Source organism: Cupressus sempervirens, chromosome 5, assembly GCF_028749045.1.
Source record: "Cupressus sempervirens isolate cs-2001-9-10 chromosome 5, ASM2874904v1, whole genome shotgun sequence".
In the NCBI taxonomy this organism is placed as follows: domain Eukaryota; kingdom Viridiplantae; phylum Streptophyta; class Pinopsida; order Cupressales; family Cupressaceae; genus Cupressus; species Cupressus sempervirens.
The window spans coordinates 349,816,625-349,835,634 of record NC_143122.1 but is presented as its reverse complement, the minus strand read 5'-3'; the positions used below and the strand labels follow the sequence as shown (position 1 = coordinate 349,835,634).

General features: G+C 34.9%; 1 protein-coding gene and 1 long non-coding RNA gene across 2 annotated transcripts in view; one reads left to right on the top strand and one right to left on the bottom strand.

Annotated features, from left to right (window-relative positions):
- Positions 1-8,151: 8,151 nt before the first annotated feature.
- Positions 8,152-10,026, bottom strand: LOC149556154 (uncharacterized). The gene is made up of 2 exons (XR_016364636.1): positions 9,809-10,026; positions 8,152-8,724 (listed from the first exon to the last, which is right to left on the bottom strand). It is a non-coding gene; the product is annotated as an uncharacterized LOC149556154 (long non-coding RNA).
- LOC149556153 (uncharacterized) overlaps positions 9,599-19,010 on the top strand; it is a 34,635-nt gene continuing 25,223 nt past the window's right edge. The window contains exons 1-6 of the mRNA XM_089830281.1: positions 9,599-9,871; positions 10,022-11,156; positions 11,847-12,008; positions 12,129-12,302; positions 12,401-12,703; positions 12,831-13,721. Of these exons, the coding sequence (XP_089686407.1) occupies positions 11,040-11,156; positions 11,847-12,008; positions 12,129-12,302; positions 12,401-12,703; positions 12,831-13,721 (1,647 nt within the window). The 5' untranslated portion in view covers positions 9,599-9,871; positions 10,022-11,039. The remainder of the gene's footprint in view (positions 9,872-10,021; positions 11,157-11,846; positions 12,009-12,128; positions 12,303-12,400; positions 12,704-12,830; positions 13,722-19,010) is intronic.

Below are 19,010 nucleotides of genomic sequence, written 5' to 3'. Positions count from 1 at the left end.
CCTCCAAGGAAGAAATTAGAACATTTTGAGGTCTAACGGTCAATCTACTAAAAATAGTAAATTTCCCGAAATACTAACTTTATACAAAGATAACTCTTATTGAAAAAATAAACAATGTTTTGTTGGGGTGATATATATAGGATTTCTCCTACGCCCAAGATGCTCTTACATCAAGGAGCTTATCTCAAGTGGTTGCGAAGGAGGAAACCATGTCATTTGTTGATGCAATCACGAAGTAGGCTTTTGAGACAAATTTTGGGAAGGTTGAGAATGTTGGTTCTTATTTGATTATGCCTCAAATTGATAGAAAAAGGGCTCTTGCAATTGAGTGTGTTGTTGGAAATGCCCCTCTAGTAATTGTTGACCTTATCTCTCACGTGGATGCTTCCTCAATTGACTTCGTCGTTGGTGGAGTCTCTTTGGATGTTGTTGGCTCTATTTTCTTGGTGGGAGTTGATCCTATCTCTAGATCTATTCAGTGCAACCCTATTGTTGGATCCTCTAAGTTGGATTATTTATCCTAGTAGAGTGTGGTTACCATGGTGGAAGAGGATAAGATTATGATTAAAGGTTAAAAAAAAAATCTATGAGGTCCTCACCCTTTTTCGACATGACCCTCTATTCCCATGAGAAAGGGGGTAAAGGAAAATTTTAATATTTTATGTAGGCATGTTGTTTTTTCACATTGTTCTAGTTCCAAGTTGGGGGAGCCTACTATTAAAATTATCTTTGTGGTCTTGGCTTGTGTCATGTGGTGGGATTTCTTTTGTTGGTCCCTAGTTGTTTGTTGAATTTTTCTCTTTTCCTACCTATGTTTCTCTAAGTGTCTTGTGGTCAATGTTTTGTCTTTACTTAACTTTAATGATCATATTTATGTAAATCCTATGTAATGGGTTCTAAGTCCATAAAACATGTTATTCACATAATGAAAAATATTGGAATTGAAATGAAAACCCTACTTAATTGGTCAAATAACTTATTGAACTGTCAAACCCCAATAATGGAATTTGAATTGGAATTAAAAATTGTTAATATCAAATTTGAAACGCCACAACCAACTAATTGAAATAGAATTGAAAATAATTTACATGTATCAAATCCTTCCTCACTATATGTATGTCTACTTAAAACCCTTCATAGTAAAATTAAAACCTTTCCACCCTACAATATAAAACACTTCAAAATAAAATTGACACTCAAACACTGATGACATGAAATTATGTGGACAAGCATTAATGTTGGCCTAAGTGTTGCAGACCAACCGAAAAACAAACTAGTAGGCTTAGTTAATACAAGTGTTGTCATTGCTAGCAACACTAATGAAGGAAGGTGAACCACTAGTATAGCACAACTGTGAGACACATCGGTGTGCATCCCTCACTCCAACAAGTAGTCCGAGTATGGAGAGACATGCAAGCCTAAGAAATGAAAAGATAAAGGCGATCCACCTAGCTATAGGATGGTAAGTGAAAGTCTGCATGTGCATCAACAACCAAGTAGAAGAAACAATGAACAAATCAACAAGCAAATCCAGTATGGAAACCGTGATGGACATTAAGCGAGAAACTTGTGATTGCTTAGTCATGCAAAGGGTAAGGGTGTACTCAACATCGCGTTTAATGGTGATGGGAAAAGAGATCAAGAAACAACTAGAAGACTTCGAATTTTGGATTTTTCGCAACCACAGTGAACCATCGAATGCACATGGCACCTGTAACTCTTAAATGAACACGCTACATCTAATAAAAGCAACGCACAACTACAACAAGAAGACAAGCTAGTAGTAGGGATGGGTTCAAAATTTGAATTCAAAGTCTAAGGCTTCCAAGTGTAGTTGAAAGGGAATTATAAAAGAAGATAAAATGAAAAAAGTGAAAAGTTAGATTGCCAAGTAATTAGCCATAGAGCCAAAGTGAGCTGAGCTAAGTGGAATCTCAAAGAGGAGAAGAAGAGTGACAAGGGAGGTCATCCTAAAAGAGCTATTGTGGCAAGGAAAGCTTGGGAGAAGCTTCAAATGACAAGTAGCACAAGGTTATCATGTGCAAGATCAAGGAGAGCCAAGTGCAATAGTGATTAAAAGCTTAAGAATGCAAAGCCAAGAGAAGGCAGAGCACAATGGCAGACTGGTCAACAGAGCCAACAAGAGGATCTACAAGCTAAGTTCAATTAGATCACTTTTTAGTTGTTTACTTACCTTCACAACAGTAAATCCCGACAAGGGTGGACCCTAGCAGGTTCTTTGTATAAATCCTCTAACAAGGTGACACATTAACGTGTGTTCTAAAGTCCTTTAACCAGGCTACTCCTAGCAAGGCAAGATCTTAATAGGTCTCATCCAAATCCCCTAACATGGTGGCACCTCATAGTGTCGTTGTAATCTTTTAATAGGGATAATCTCTTGACCGGCCGCACTTCAGAAGAGTGCAATTTTGTGAGGATTGACTCACACACTGTGTTTTTTACCCTAACCGAGTTTCCATGAGATAAATATTATGTTATGTGTTGTTCATTCATATGATGAATTTTTTCTTACCCCTGACCGATTGAGTTATAGCTTCCATCTACTAGTAGATAGGTGTGTAGTGCAATTTAGGAGAAAATGTTGAAACTAGTAAGTATACTAATTCACCCCCTCCCCCCACCTCGCCTCCACCCCCTCCCCTCTTAGTATACTAACTTGTAGTTGGGACCAACAATTAATAATGACATTGAAACCTTTAACCAAATATTTTCTTAAACCCTCAATCACCAACAATAGAAGTGAAACTAAAATTGTTAACACCAAATTTGAAACATTACAACAAATTACTTGAAACGATATGAATATCCCTTAGGAGTTATATTAGTTTTAAAAAAGACAAGCTTATGAATTTCTTAATTCCTAATAGTGGAAATGGAATTGCAAATCCTTAATAGTAATATTTGAGAACCTAGAACCATTTAAATGAAATTGTGAAACCCAATTTGCCTAAAATTCTTGAGACTGATAAGACTAGATATATTATTGGCATAGACAAAAAATGACACATAAATAAGTTGAAAGCCATTACTAAAAACTTGAAAAAGTACAAATGGAACCCTTTAGTAGAGAAAATTAAAAAAACAACTATAACATAGTACACAACATCATGAAGCCAAGTTGTAGATAGCTTATTAAACCCTTAAAACCCATCATTTTTGTAATGCAAACTCACAAAACTTGTAAAATATGAATAAAAACACGTGGATATGCATAGTAAGAGTTTGGATATGAACATGGATGTTTAACAACTGATAAAAAACATGTTTCCTTTACTATGAACATGCGACTAACACTAGAACATAAGAGATTGATTCCCTTGAGGTTAATAGTGTTAGTGAACACAATAAATCATGTTTGGAAACACACAAATGTCATTTGAAATGAATACATGCAAAAGAAATAGACAGTGGAGGTATGTGTTAGCAAAGCAAGCAAAGAAAATAAAAGAAAAGAAGACAAATTTAATTGGACCCAATGGGGAGAGGTGGCCTAAGTGGAGAGTTATCCTCATGTCTAACAAAGACCATAAGGTAAATGTGTTGTCATACCTTCTCCTACAACTCATCGTCGTTAATTTTGCCTACCACCACCTCAAAATCTTGAGCATGTTACAAAAATATAGCAGTTTGTCTTGCAAGCAAAAAGGGTGAAAAACTTAAAACAATTGTTTGTCCTATGAGGAAATTGCAAAAAAAGGACAAAACAAGTTTTAAAACACAGAGAAATAATGATATTACCTACAAAGTCAAAGTGGAAGGTGATCCATGGGTGAGTCAATAATGATGACATTCCATGTTTGCAAGTTTTTCTTTCAAGCATGTTTCAACTCCCAACTCAATCTAAGACTATAAAATGGGCAAGAATGAAACGAATGTTAGGCATCTCGATCCACACTGAATAAGGCATATTAAATAGATTTTAAATGAGAAATGTAGTCCGAGTAAAAAAAATTACGATGACTTGACATAGTAAATGCAATTGCATATTGTAAAATAAGTATTGGCAATCAAGGTGGTGGATAGGGTGTTGCAATGACAACATGCCACACATCCACCTTATTCTATACCCAAGGCTAAACTCCTATGTTTATCAAGCAGTGACCACACATGTACTTGTGAACGGTCCAAAAGGAAAAAATTTCTTACCTCTCACCAATCATGTTGTGACACATGACTAGGCATTTCCAAACGATTTTTTATTTTGGGTTGCCAACTAGGCTAATTCAAGCGATAAAACAAAAAAATAGGTGTAATGTCCATGTTGCAACCCACATAGACCCTTGTTGTTAGGGTGTGCATGTTCTAGCTCCTCTCCCCTAACCCATAAAAAAGTTTTAACTAAGTAATTTATTAGTGAAAAGTGGAAAGTGTGGCAAAGGGGAGAACGGTTATGTGGCAACCCTACTTCGACAAGCTCTCACAAAGTGGGTCATTCTATTTGATGAACCAAAGTTCTAGAAGATTCTAGACCTCTTACTAGGTAATGAGTTTATGGCCACAAAACATTGATATAAACTCAACAATAATGTCTCCTATTGTTTATGCTTGGCACTCCAACCTGAGACAAAGGAGGAAGCATTATGAGTTGTGTACAATTGTTAAATTAAAGTGGATGGGGGAAGTTATCCCTATGTAGGTAGTAACAATGCTAGGGATGGAATTTCACTAAAAAATTAAAGATTGGTGATGGGTTGATGGCACTAGGTAGAGTTATCAACCATTCTTAGTGTGGAGTGCATCGATGAGCAAGGAAAGAAGAATGGATTAAACATTGTATGGTTGAGAATTATTGAAAGAGTTCATCTATGAGAAAGAAGAGGAGAGTATGGAAATGGTGAGAGTTTGACGCTTGGCCTAGAAGATTAAACAATAGATAAAGGGTGGACTCTCATTCTAGTGGGCTCTTCATTGGAAGTAGAGATTTTCATAAGCTAAAAGACTCAATCCAACAAAGATTATGGTGGCAGATTCGTATAAGCTTTTTGAATCTCTCTTTGTTGTTCTAGGAGGTATTGATATAGATAACTATCATATTGTTCCTCAATTAAAGGTTATATGCAACATAACTTAGGGTATCGCATGTCTATTTGTTTTGGGTTTTTCCAATGTTGTCCAAATTTTGGCACATTAGACAATTTCATAGTGTATAGCTAGGTGTAGTGGTTAGGGACGATTATGACACTGAAGATATTAAGGGTAGATAGTTGAAATTTAGAGCTTGAATATTATTTATGTGATAAGTAGTAGATATCACACAATTAAATCTTGATAGCAATATCACTATTATTTATGTATCAGGCTTTTACTATATAAGTAAAAATTGAAAGCAACTTATCAGGATAAAAATAAAAATAAAAATAATTACTTTTCATATATGATTCTAAATATAATATGATGTAGCTTTTAAACATATACAAATCATACTAAATATTTAATAAATATGCTTATTTGTAATAAAACTAACAATTACTATTTGTATATAAATTTAAATTAATTAGAAATTGATCTTTTATTTTTTGAAAATATTTTGTTTTATTTTTTATATTTAAAACTTTGTTTTACTTGTAATTGTTAATATAAAAGTTAGGATTGAAAATTAACTTTAACATTTTTTATTATTTTTTAATGTACATTAAGAATTAATTTGATTTATGTTTAATGGATCGATATTTAGTTTACAATTTCTAGTGTAAAAAAATATAATAGTAATGTATATTGTACATGTGATGATTTACAAGAACTTTGAAGGAAATATTTAATATTATATATTGAATAATTCAAGCAAAAAAATAACCATATTATCATCAAACATATATGAAAATCTCAAAATAGTTTATCAAGGGTTTGTAATATTTATGATTTTATCTAAATCTTGAGCATTTGGAAATATTATTTACTTAAAGAAGACTTTAGTGAACTTAGTCCTCACAAATATGACGCAACTCAAGGGAACATGGCACACCATATCACTCTACACAAATGTTGATTCCATGGGAACAATTATCAACACAAGTGCAAATGCCCAAGTCTTAGCTAGGACAACCTTGAGTGCACCCCATGCACTAAGTTGAACACATTGCGTGCCCCCTTCAAATTTTGATAACCCACCAAGCCATCTTCTTCTTCTTCTTTGAATGATATTCATGCTACTTTCTCAAGTCTTACATGAATCTTTTATACATCTTAAAGGACAGTTTGTAAACCTTCAAACTCTTGTAAAGAGTTTCTCCTTTTGATACATAAATATTCTTCCTTTTGAAGGAATTTTATAAATATTTGTTAGTAATCTCTGCCCTAACGAAACAATCATAATATTCTTTATTTTTTACCATCCTTTCAATTCTACTAATTTATTTAAACACTTTAGCTTCCATTGAAGAAAAAGACGTGCCAAACTTCTTCTTTTTAGGGAAAACAATACATACAAAACTTTTCTTGGGAAAAAAGGCACACTACAAGCAATAAAACTAAAATTTCTTGAAGAACTTTTCTATTGAAAACCATAACATTAAATTTCTTCAAATTCATTTACAAATTATAGGGCAAGGGCACCAATAGGATAGCAAATTATAAGTCCACTAGAAAATCGTATATGAGTCAATATCCACCCATATTTAAGGAAAAGGTTAGCAATTAGATCAATTATTTAAAATTATCAGTACCAAATGTGCATTATTCTTATGGCATTTGTGCAAAGGTTACACAATTGGACATTTGGGTAAAAGTATTAGAGTAATAGTACAAGCATTTTGGGTATCTAAAAAAATGTGTAATAGCACAAAAGGGGCCACATATCAAATGACTCATTGAAATAGCCATTTTTTTACCACTCAATGTGCTTAACAATTCTAAAAAGAGCACAATTACTACCTATTGAGCAGTCATTTTGCATGATGCTTAACGACAAGAATCCTTTCGAACTCCTCTCTTGAAATGCTGATCTAGGATCAACTCCAAAGTTCTAGGCGATCTTGTGACCTACTGGAATCTACTCAGTTGAAGATAAATGTGTTTGTTCATGAGGAGCCCTTTGCTGGTTCAAACCAATTTTGAATCAAATGATCAATTCTCTTGTTTCAAAATTAACCACAAAAGAGATTTTTTAGTATTTTCTATTTTTTGATGAATGCGATCTAACAATGCAACTATATGAATTCCTAATTTAACCAAGGGTTAGCAAAGCAAATAACAATGATATGGTAACAAGAAGTTTTGAAAAAATAACATGAAAGGGAAATTCCTAATAGACATAAGCTACGAAAACAACACGTCTGCAAGTTAAGCCTTTGAAAAGATTAGTAGGTAACTAATGAAAATAGGAGCAAGACTTGCTTAATTCCACTGATGCAACCATTGATGGGAATTCAATAACTGTAAGATGGTTCACTTTTCATCAAATTGCAAGGCCACGAAAAGTGCGCTCATGTGAGACAAAAAGTTATGCAAGAACAATATGATGATCTCTTCTTGAACTAAGTACGTCAGCGAAATTTGTTGACCCATAGCAAACACCAGAATTAAAAGATCACACAACCAAAAATAACACAATAAAATTTTGGCTCAATTACATTCCATGAACATACGTCCACAAAATATAACACACTTAAGTAAGAATCACTACACTCCAAATGCGAGCACCAAAAGCATATATTATTGCCAAATAACAGCGGCCTAGAATACATATTACATTCCTAAATTTATAAGAAATCTTCTCCTCGATTTGTGTTGAGAGTGAGATATCTCTTTCTGCAATCATATGCTTCTAAACTAATAAAACAAATCTATTTATGTACAAACTGACTATCTAACTAGTGCTAATTAGGACTCCATCCATTTTTATAGGATGCATGAGCCTTTAAATGTCTTAAAACAAAAAAAACCATAAGAAAATAAGAAGAAAGCTATCAGACGATGTAGGAGTCTCTGGAGATGCCAAAAATAGAAGCTCAATCTTCACTAGGTGTCTGTTGAAGTTAAACTATTGTCAAAATGTGTTTCTGATGCATGAAAAGCTCTAATTTTAGAACTAGCAGTTAACTATTGACGCACCTTTGACTTGTTCAAAAAAATTCCACAACACTACTCAAAACGCACACCTGTGCACCAGCGCAGTAGCATGAAATTTGTGCAAGGTGCTCAATTCGCCAAAAAATCAAAGTTCTCAATTTTGAAAGTGATTTCTGAGTTTTGCTCAAATGGGTTTTAGATCACTTTTGTGTACTTACTTTGCCCCTTTTGATGCTTTATACCCTCTTTATAGCCAAACACTTTCATACATTTGAACTCTTGCTTCTTTTCTCTGAAATCCCAAGGCACCCATGTTAAATCTTGTCACTAATAATTGCGTAAGATGAGGAATCTATTCTGGTTCATGTGTCCAACTTCTGTATCTTTGATCTTTTTCTTCTCTCCAACTGCCCTATCCCTCCTAGTGAGAGACCAGGTGATCCAGATTATCCAAATTGATCAAATGTTTGAAACTTTTCACAAAATTTTCTAGGCTTTTTTAACTAGCTTTTTCGAAAGTCTTATGCTCAAAATTTCAAATTGAAACTTTCATTGGTCCCTAAAACTGGGCAGCCAAAGACTCGCTGTTTTAGGGACTAAAATTAGATTTTTAGTTATTTTCAATGATGTAAAGAGTTTTGAATTCCAAGCTCTAGGTTGGAAGTTATGACCCCGACAAGTTAAGGATGTCTTTATCTGCACACCAAAAAAAAAAAAAAACATAAATACATTAGTTCGGAAAGTTGAAAAACTTAATTAAGACAAACCCTAATACTAAGATGAAGAAAACCTAGGAGACCAAATCCTCGAAAACACCTAAAAACCCTAATTTTATGACCCTTATATGCAAAAAAAAAAGGGCGCACATGCTAGGTGCACTTGGTGCACCTTCTACCATTTATAAATCTAGGGTGCGCACTAGCACACCTCAAGGGGTGCACATTAGCACATAAAAAGAATGTTTTTGCATTAAGGGTGCACAACAACGCACCTAATTAAGTGTGCTACTGCGCACCTTAAATGGATGTTTTTAGAAGTTTTCTAAAGCAAAAAATAAGATGCGCAACTGCGCACCTATACTTAGTGTTTTTATGTTGTTTATCTTTGTGAGTGCAGGTGTCTGAAGGGAAATTGAGCACACCTCTTGGAGGTGCGCAACTGTACAGGTGTGCAACTATGCACTTCCAAGGGGGATGTGCTTTCTTTGAGCATCTTAGCGCACTAGCGCACCTGGTGAGGTGCACTAGTGTGTCTTTTTCTTTGCAAAAAAGACTTATCCCTTCAAATGATGAATTCTGAAATTTGAGTTTTCGAACTAGGACCCAGATCTGATCAATGGAACTGTGCAAAACCCTAAAACAGACTCAGACCCCGAACTAGGGATCCAAAAGGCTAAAAAATTAAAGTAGGAGATCCCTATTTCTAGACGAAATGGAGCGTGTGTTGTGAAACCACAACACTACCTAGAAAAAAAAAAAAGATCAAATAACTAAATCACATATAAGAAGAACCAAAAAAATTGTTAAGATATAATATATAATAGAGAAAATACAAAAAGTTAACCATGACCACTACTAATATACTTCCCCTAAATAATTGATTGATTTTATTAAGAAAAAAACATAAAAATAGATTATATCTACGCGCAATGCAACCACCAACTATTTTTCTCTACTCTCGATGATCTGCTCATCTAGACGTAGAAGACTATGCAAATTAGGTAGTAAAATGGGCATTTGTGAAAACGACGACTAAGGGTCGAAAGTAGATCATTACTTACGTGATAAAGAATGACTTTTTGCACTGAACTGTCTGTAATGATCACTCTGGCTTCACCGTAAAGGTTTGACACATTCCTTTCTTCCCAAGGCTTATACGACGATAAAACCGTTAGTCCTTGTCTTGCGGTAGTTATGCCTGAAAACATCACATGCACGTCACTGCTTTTCTAAATTTGAGTCGTTAACCAGAGTAATCCCTTTTTCTTTTGCAGGGCCTACTTTAGTGTGTGAATATAGTGCACTAAAGTGGGAAGAAAACATCACAGAAAGTGAGTCTGGTAGCTACAACTTTACACCTCCATAGACCCACTTTTGTGTCCTGGCGCAGAAAAAGGCTATGGAGAAAGCAAATTACTGTTGTGGCCAACCAAAAAGACTGTACAAATTCAGCAATTGTACCCATCACAGAATGCTACCCAATTCTGTGAAAAACAAGGGCATCAGTACCGCATGCCATCCATTCATGATATCCCATTTCATATAAATAGTTCTGTAAATAGCTGTAGTGACAAAGAACAGGGCCCATTACAAAAGTCTGAAGTGGTTGAATAGAGAAATTCTGTGTGTTTCATATATGCAAATGTTTTAATACCCGTCAAAAATTTACAACAAAATGAATGCCACTTTAGGCTCGTACATGCGAAGGAATGATACTCAAAAATAATTTTGATAAAAACTTAAAGCAAGTCTAGGTTGGTATACAAACACACAATGATATCCACATCATTCTCCAAATTCAGAAAGTTTTGAATGCAAAAAAACGTTTAGCTTGATATGCACACAAGGAATGATACCTAATACAAATTAAGAAGAATTTTAATGCAAGCACGTCCTTAGCTTGATATCTACACAAAGAATGATTCACCAATCACAATAGTAACGGGGTGTTCTCACACAAGGATTCATAGTCAATGCAAGAGTTGAGAAGATTTTAATTACAGACATTCAGGATGTTTTCATATAAGGTGTAATACCCAATACAACAGTTGAAAAGAATTTGAATAGAACGACTCATGGTATTTTATATGCAAGTACTGTTTCCCAAGAAAATGAAAAGAAGAGAAAATTTTGATTAGAGAATCTCACTGTGGTTTTTTATATTTTATGCAAGAACTAATAACCATCAGAATTTCAGGAGAATTTTAACAGAAAAGCTCTGGGGTAGATTAACAAATATTTAGTTAGAACTTGAATAGAGAATTTCAGGTGGTGTTCACATATGACCTCAGGATGCAGAAAAATGACGGAGACAACTTTGAAGAACAAAGCACAGAGCAACCAGGTCAGAAATTCTCTGAGATACAGACTACTGAAGAGAAGGCTTGTATTTTTATCAATGATAGCAAGGTATTTATCACTCCTATGCATTTTTTGCTCTTAGTTTTCAGGGTATTGACTAGTGATAAGACGTGAATTGAGATTTTGCTCACTGTAAATTAGCCTTGTGTCCTTGTCAATGATAACAAGGTATAAAAGTTATTTCTTCTGAGCTTTGTTTATTACATTGACAACCAAAGAAATGCATGAAAAATTTGAACTGTTCATTTTATCGGTTTGGTTCTTCCTCTTTCCCTGAAGGTCATTTTTTATTTTTCTTTCTAAGCCTTTGGTAATTTGGGATAAGGTTTTAGAATTGTACAGTATTGTCTGTCGTTGGACCTGAGAACCCATACAATTTTCTGTTTCCATAGTGTGGTCTTTTTGAACATTTTAGGCTCCGGAGAGGATTAGGACTAGGCTTGTATTATGGTGTTTTTTCATAGGACATAGGTGAGCTATTTCAGCTCTAATGCCATGGGATGACCATTTTATGTGTTTTATGATGTACAAGAGGCATCCAAATTGATTGAAAGACCATCTTGCAGAGTTCATTTGTTTGATTGTTTTATTTTTCTAGTATTCTGAAGGTTGAATTTTTTGTTTTCCAGAGCTTGAGTTAAGTGGGAATATGTTTGAGGTTTTTAATATGGTGCTTTGCAGTTGAAATTCATGAACCATCAATAATTTTGTTTCCATAATATGGTTTTTACATTTTAGATCGTAGAGAGGATACCCAAATACATTGATGAAAGACCATCCGGTTATCACCTAATGGATGGACAGAAGTTGGCTTTTCAATGCAAAAAAAAGTGTGGAATATTGCATATTCCTAGGAGTTCCTACTTATATGAGAATATTAGGGAGATTCCATATAACCAGGTGAGACAACAGCCAGGTCAAAAATGACTATAGATTCCTCTTTATCTTTCTTCATTGTCACGTATAATGTGCATGTTGATTGCTAATCTCTCACAACTGAAACCTTATTTCTAATTCAAGGGAGGAGAAGAGTCGCATGATTCTGAAAAGAGTGATAGATGTCAGCATCAAACAAGATATACCCGAGCAAACAATACCAAGGCACAGCAGATAACAAAAAGGGAGCTCAATCAGAAAAGCTATGGACTGCCCACTTATTCAATCTCTAACAAACGTCACGAATCTTCAGAAGAGGTTGCATTACTTATTTTAGAATTATAGTTTTAAATTCGTTTAGGTTCCTTAATTGCATGCTGAGTCTGATGTATGGCCCCTATCCTTCATTGTTTTAGACTCTGAAAGATAAAACCAATGTTGAAGTCATCAACAAAACCATTGCTGCAGCTTCTCATTCTAATTCAATGACATGGAGAGCACAAGAGCCAATAGAGATAGAAAATAAATATGATAAATCAACGCGAGAACTTGACCAGCTGAAGCAAAATTTTCAAGAGTTTATTAGACAGTTTGACCCTACAGAGTCGCAATGTGGTAGTAGGAGAGAAAATTCAACACAAACTTTTTCTGTGTTGATGAATGAAAAGGACGCATCATCGCCATCAGATTATTACATCAAATCAAACTCTTTTGCTAAGGTAAATAATGATCTGGAGAAAAGTCAAGGATGGCATTTTTTTTATTGATATGGCCAACTTCATTGAACTAGTGTTTTTCTTTTCATGAACGAAGGTATATGTATGATCTATGTTGAATCTGTTACAGGCCACAGATGCACAATCTCTTCCATATAAACATGAGGCAGCACACATTTCTTTGCCCATTGAAAACAAGAAGGATCGATTGAGTACATATGAGTTGAAGCATTCAGACACAAGGCATGAAACTGCATCGGGAAAAACTCTTCATAAGCTGCCATCCAAAGCACGGGCAAATCTTGAATCATTTTCTTCCAATTTTTCAAAAGCAAATAAAGATACTCAGCAGGTGGATCTACGACTTTTGCAATCAGAATTCAGTATGATGGATCCAAATGTGTCTCAAAAAAAGCATTCTACATGTAATGAGTCAAAAAGATTAGAGATAATGAATAGAGGGGAGGAAGAAAGTGATTATTCCAAAGTGGGATCCTCTGCATCAAGATTTGCAAATGAAATTACAGGAGCCAATTTATCATCTGCAGAGAAATATGAAAAGCCAACTAAGCCAGAAACAAATTTTGAGGTGCAAATAAAATATCAAGGACAAGATTATACAATAGAGGAAGAATCTTTAGAAGACTTGGAAAAAAATCTCAAACTACTAGAAGGTCAAAAAGAGGAGCTCAAGGAATCTTTTGAAAGAATGCAAGCAGATGGAGCAGCTATGGGTGGAAACCGAATTCCTCCAGTGCCAACAGATGACAGTTTGGAGGACTATTCTTTTCAGAATTACATGTGTGTTTATCAATCTCCTATTTTTGAACACACAGTAGTAAATTCGGGCCCTCCAGAAGATACCAAATCCATTGAAATGCACTATCAATCGAACAGGGATATCCACCATTGTAAATCCTTAAATGGTAGTTTGAGTGCCAAAGATGAGAAAGAAGCTGAAATCGCCAAGCTAAATTCACAACTCAAAATTCTGAAGACTCGACTATGTACAACTTGCCAGGTAAGAAACCAATGATCAGTCTCTTTTTCTACTTGTCAGGATTGTAAAAAAATTTATTCTATTGTATTGTCTTTATTGTTAAAGCAAGGCTTTGTAAGTTCCAAAAATATTTTAACTAGCAGAAATATTACTGCAGTTTGTAGAATTCTGCTTGGTTACAAATTCTCTTTGATAATGCTAGAGCAATGCTGAAACCTAGGCCACTAGATATTAGCACTTTCCCTACAAGCTTCAGTTGTGAAAGGAATCAGAATGGAATTGCTAATTCAGACATATGCGGTCACACTTTTTAATACTCCAGAAGTGTAAGGTTGTACACCTCAAAATCAATATAAGGTGAATAGGAAAAACAATCCCCTTGTGGATTACTGCTATAAGAGAGGGTAGCATACACCAAATTGGCGTCTCACTTGAGGGTGACTTTAAAAACTACCATTTCCTCATCTTTTAACATAAAGTTAACAACGTTTTGAATAGCAAAGCATTCATAGGGAGAATTTTCTAAATGATTAAGCAATTTCAGAAAGATTATACAGATTTAGTTTCAAGCTCTTAATATCCTTTTCCTACACTCTAAAATCTCAACTACTTTTAAAAGTGAACAAAATGAAAATAAATATGAGCAAATATAAGAAGGAACGTTTGTTCCAAGGCTCCTAAGAAGGGGGAGGGGAGGGAACATAACATTGTCAAATCAACAAACATCTCAGAAGAGATCTCTTTCATCTTGGACTGGGATGCCTCAGGCAAAATAATATGTCGGGATTGGAATATTTAATATAGTATTTGAAACAAATGCAGGAATGCCCAACTTTTGAACTAGAAGAAACATAAACAGTTTTTTGTATAACTACAGTTACTCGATGTATCGGTAGGGGAAGGAACCATTTTGTATGTCCAGAAATGAAAATAAAATTAGAGGTCCTTTCTTATCTTTAGCTTTAAGGAAATCAGTTGCCTTATTTCTCTTTGTCTGACTATATTCTCTCTATCCTTGAAGAAAAAGATCTCCCTGCGTCTGGACTTTTCATCCTCCTATGTGATTTCATCCTTGGTATACATACTTAATGTCTCATCTTTATATAAGGGTTCAGCTATAGCCACTACCAAAACATAATTAGCTGGGATAAGTCATCTGCAACCACATTCATTTTTAATTTTTAATTTTAAAATCCAAAGCCACATCCTTGTAACTTGCTGTCCCACTTTCTTTGTTGTTCAATCAAGGTAATCTCTAATTAAAAAATTTCAAGCTGGGATAATAATGTTTTTTCCCACATAACATTTCTTCAAATTTTCTATAAAATAAATAAGTTCCAATATTTCTATAACAAAATAAAGAAATATTTACCAGTCTCTTCCCTGGCAACCCCAAAGTCTGGTCTGGTTCTTGCAAAAGTCTGCCCAAATTCTCTCATATGAGGCCAGCACAAATATTGCCATTTTTATGGTGAATTTGCAAATCTGCAGCAGGACCCAGGCTGAATTTGGCCAAAAAATGTTCTTTTATTTACTTTTTTAAAGTCTTTTTTTGGAATCTATTTTAGTCAATCCAACCCTCCAGTCCTAAAATAGACCACTGAAAAGGCCAAAAAGGTAAAACACATGTCATTTGGACTTGAACATTAATATATATGGTAGTGTGTTTTCCTATGTTGCTTTACTATTAGCATAGTGGTGTATGAACTTATTTTCTGCTGCATGTATATACATAGACATAGACATACACACACAGTCACACGTTTTTTTTTTAAATAAGTTACAGAAGAACCCAAAAAGAATTTGAACCCAACCCCCCAAAAATTAAACAAATCTCGAACCCGCATCGAAATCATCAACTTAGTTCAAGAGTAATTCAAAGTTGATTTCGCATGATGACTGCCCTGTTCTATTTGCTTGACACATCATTGGAGACTTTGACAATGATGTAAAAATTTAATGGAGGAGGACAATGGTTATGCACCCTCAGTTTTGTCATTTAAATCTTAAGTGTTAAAACTCATAGTTTTGGAAATGAAAATTTTCCTAAAATATGAAATTAGTGTTTTTCAAATTCTAGACCAAGTTGCTGGTTTGGGCACAGGAACCTGTACAGATGTAGGGTTCTTGCACGCTGCTATGGAATCATACTAATCCTGGTTCCAGCATGGAAAGTTATTAGTCCTGGTACAAACATGGAAGTTAGGTATTCAAGTCTGAGACATGAATGGTATCAGACACTCATGAACCTGCTATTAGTTCAAAGGTGTAATTTCTTGTTACAGGTACAACATTAAAAAATGCATAATATCCAGCCCATGCTTCTTCATTCCTTTATCATTGGGAGAATTCTTCTTGCAAGTTTGCAACTTCAAATTTCTATCACATGTATTGTGGGCACTATCAGACTTTATTCTATATCGGGCCAATTTGAGGTTCTCTTTTACTGATTTACTAGCTGGTGAGTTTCCTCTATAGTTATTAAACTGCAAGAAGTCAAATATCTTTAACAGTTAAAGCAATGGACAAAGGAAGCAAGGTCAGTCCTAAATAGTTAGGAGTTAAATGATGGCATTCCAATATATGTATGGCATGTTGAATGTACCAATTTCGTACCAAGTTGAAACATTTTTGGCACTGAAGCCTGATAATCTGCAATGAAATGCCGTTGCTCAAATGCCTTTACATAAATCTGTCTACTCCTACTATCCCTCTATATGTTTGACATAAATTGGACCTGGGATCAAGGTGGTATTCAAATGCTTTTGTAAAATTTGCAGATAAATTTTTCACAATTAATTTTCTCTTCATCTTTGCAAAATACTATATACAATAAAATTTTGTGTGTCCTTCAAAATGTCAAATCTATCATTTATCCACATTGACATATTCATGTCTATATCATGCAAATTTACCATTATTTATATTTATGTGATCTCTAATAGACTAATACTATTGATGTTATGAGTTATGACTAGTATTCCTTATTCTTGTTTTTTCCTTTTCCTGTAAGATGCGTTTGGTTTGTTACAATTCCAACATGCCTGAATTGATGGGTTTGCAATTATTGCTAAATAAGAAAAATGAAGCAAATAGTCCCAATCCACCAAATAATAAAATATATTATAAGGGCCTTGCTTCCTAGCTAGCCATCTATATTTGGAGGCTAACTGTGTTTAAAACTCAATTCTCTTTATTTAGATCCAGACATCCAATTTCTTTCTATATACACATGATAGAAAGTGTAAAGTTCTATTGGTTGAGGGTCTGTGAACGGATAAAATCTATGCCACCCTTAGGAATGCCTATCCCCTTCACCTCTTATGGTAAAATGAAATTTGCAAAAAACATTGGTGCACCCTAAGTTAAAACCTCGAACACCTATTTATGATGCCTGCATTAATCCTTAACAATTCACTTCGATCTTATAACATACCTCATCGCCCTTCATAGATTTTTTAAGTTTTTTATACTCAACCAAGCATGCATTCCCTACCTAACTAAAGTCTCATTATTCCCCTTCAAACATGTGTTTCCTTTCACATGCTATTGCATTAGTCCTCCCATTTAGAAATGTAAAACAAAAGTCAAAACTTCCCAGCATAGGAAATTTAAGACGAGGAATCAAGATACAAAGAGCATGAATGTGATGAACTCTATTAATAACATATAGAAACTAGCCCATAAAAATAATTGCAGCCAAGAGAAAAGCTAGAACTATTCTAATTAACATATATTTTTGTATGCGTGGCAAATTGAAGTTCATCTAACTAATACAACTTATTATACATGCCTACATGCAGAAATAGGCACTACTGCTAGATGTCAATCTGTAATGTCCCCTCATTACTTCAGGAATATATTCGTTGTTGTACATGCATCAGTTAGGGATCATGACACAGTCTAAATGTTGGTCTGGTCCTCAAGGGATTTTGTCCTCGAGATGCTCAATCTTCACACCTAAAGGCTTTTTCCTCCAAGCCACAGCTGCTGAAACACAAAATCCAACCAACGAAAGAAATGACTTTGTTTCTAAATTTCTGAAGTTCCTTCCCTGCTCCCCTGTTACTTCATATTTCATTCTAAAACCCTTAATATGAGAAGAAAGGAGAATTCAAGATGATGGGTTTTTCCCCTTAGTCAATAGAGCCTATATTTTTCATGAAGCAAGCAATGAAAGATAAATGATAAAGCTCGATGAAGAAACAATGAAGGAATCCCTCATTCAGTCTCCTCCGAACTGCAAGTATTAACCTATGGAGCTAGAATCTCAAGGAATCACTCAGGTAAGCAAGTTTATACTGGTGTTGCAAAATATAAGTGCTAATCTTCCAAAATTGCACAGTAAGAAACTCTTAAGAGCCTGTAGCATTGCAGATCACTCATCAAATATCCTACATTGGTGCTTGATCTTACCTCTTGACACTATTAGAACCACAACTGCAACACTTGCCAAAAACTTGGCAATCTTTTTGCATTGCAAGTATTTCCACCAAAAACTCAGACTTTACTTGCTGAGTTTTTGGTGAGCTTTTGCCAAAAACTCAGTCACAGAAGAATATAAAGTCTGGGATGCAAAAGAGCTCATTCTAATCTCATTTTGACTGCTTTTCTTTTGCTCCTTCAGTGAATAAACACCTTCTTAAACTTCTACAAGGTCATTGCAGAAATTTTGCACCAAGGAGTGAAGATTTGTAGTTCAGCCAGCTGTAAGCGCAATTGGAGCTTGTTCGAGGCCATCCACATGAAGAAGAGGAATAAGTGTGCTCTTAAATGCCTCAATGACCTTGTCTTTGTGCAATATAATATTTTGTTGCGCACAAGGAGGGTGGAGGAAATATCAGGGGGTTCAATTGATTTGTATGATTTAGATCCTTACATTGATTGGACAGTGCAAGACCAACCCCCATTATTACCGAGGATGTCATTTATGATTTGGAGAGGTAGACAATGGATGAAGGAGGAGGATGGATTTGGATTCCCATTGGATGACATTGAGGAGGATGATAAGGTTGAGGATGACAAGGAAGAGGCATTGCCAATGCCACCAGCATCTACATCCATGACAGAGGTTAAGCCACAACTTCTCATGCCGAGCCATGCAACCATAGTGGACTCCTAGGACTAGACCCTCTAAAGTTCTACCTCCCCCAATGTTTTCTAGAGTTGGGAAGAGGAAGATGTAAACTGTTTTAATGTAGTGTTTACTTTTATAAAAACATTTTTCTATTTTAATTTTGTTTCTCAGGCTATCAGTCATCAACATTTCACATGGGGATGCCATTTTGTACCGAACTGCATTTAAATCAA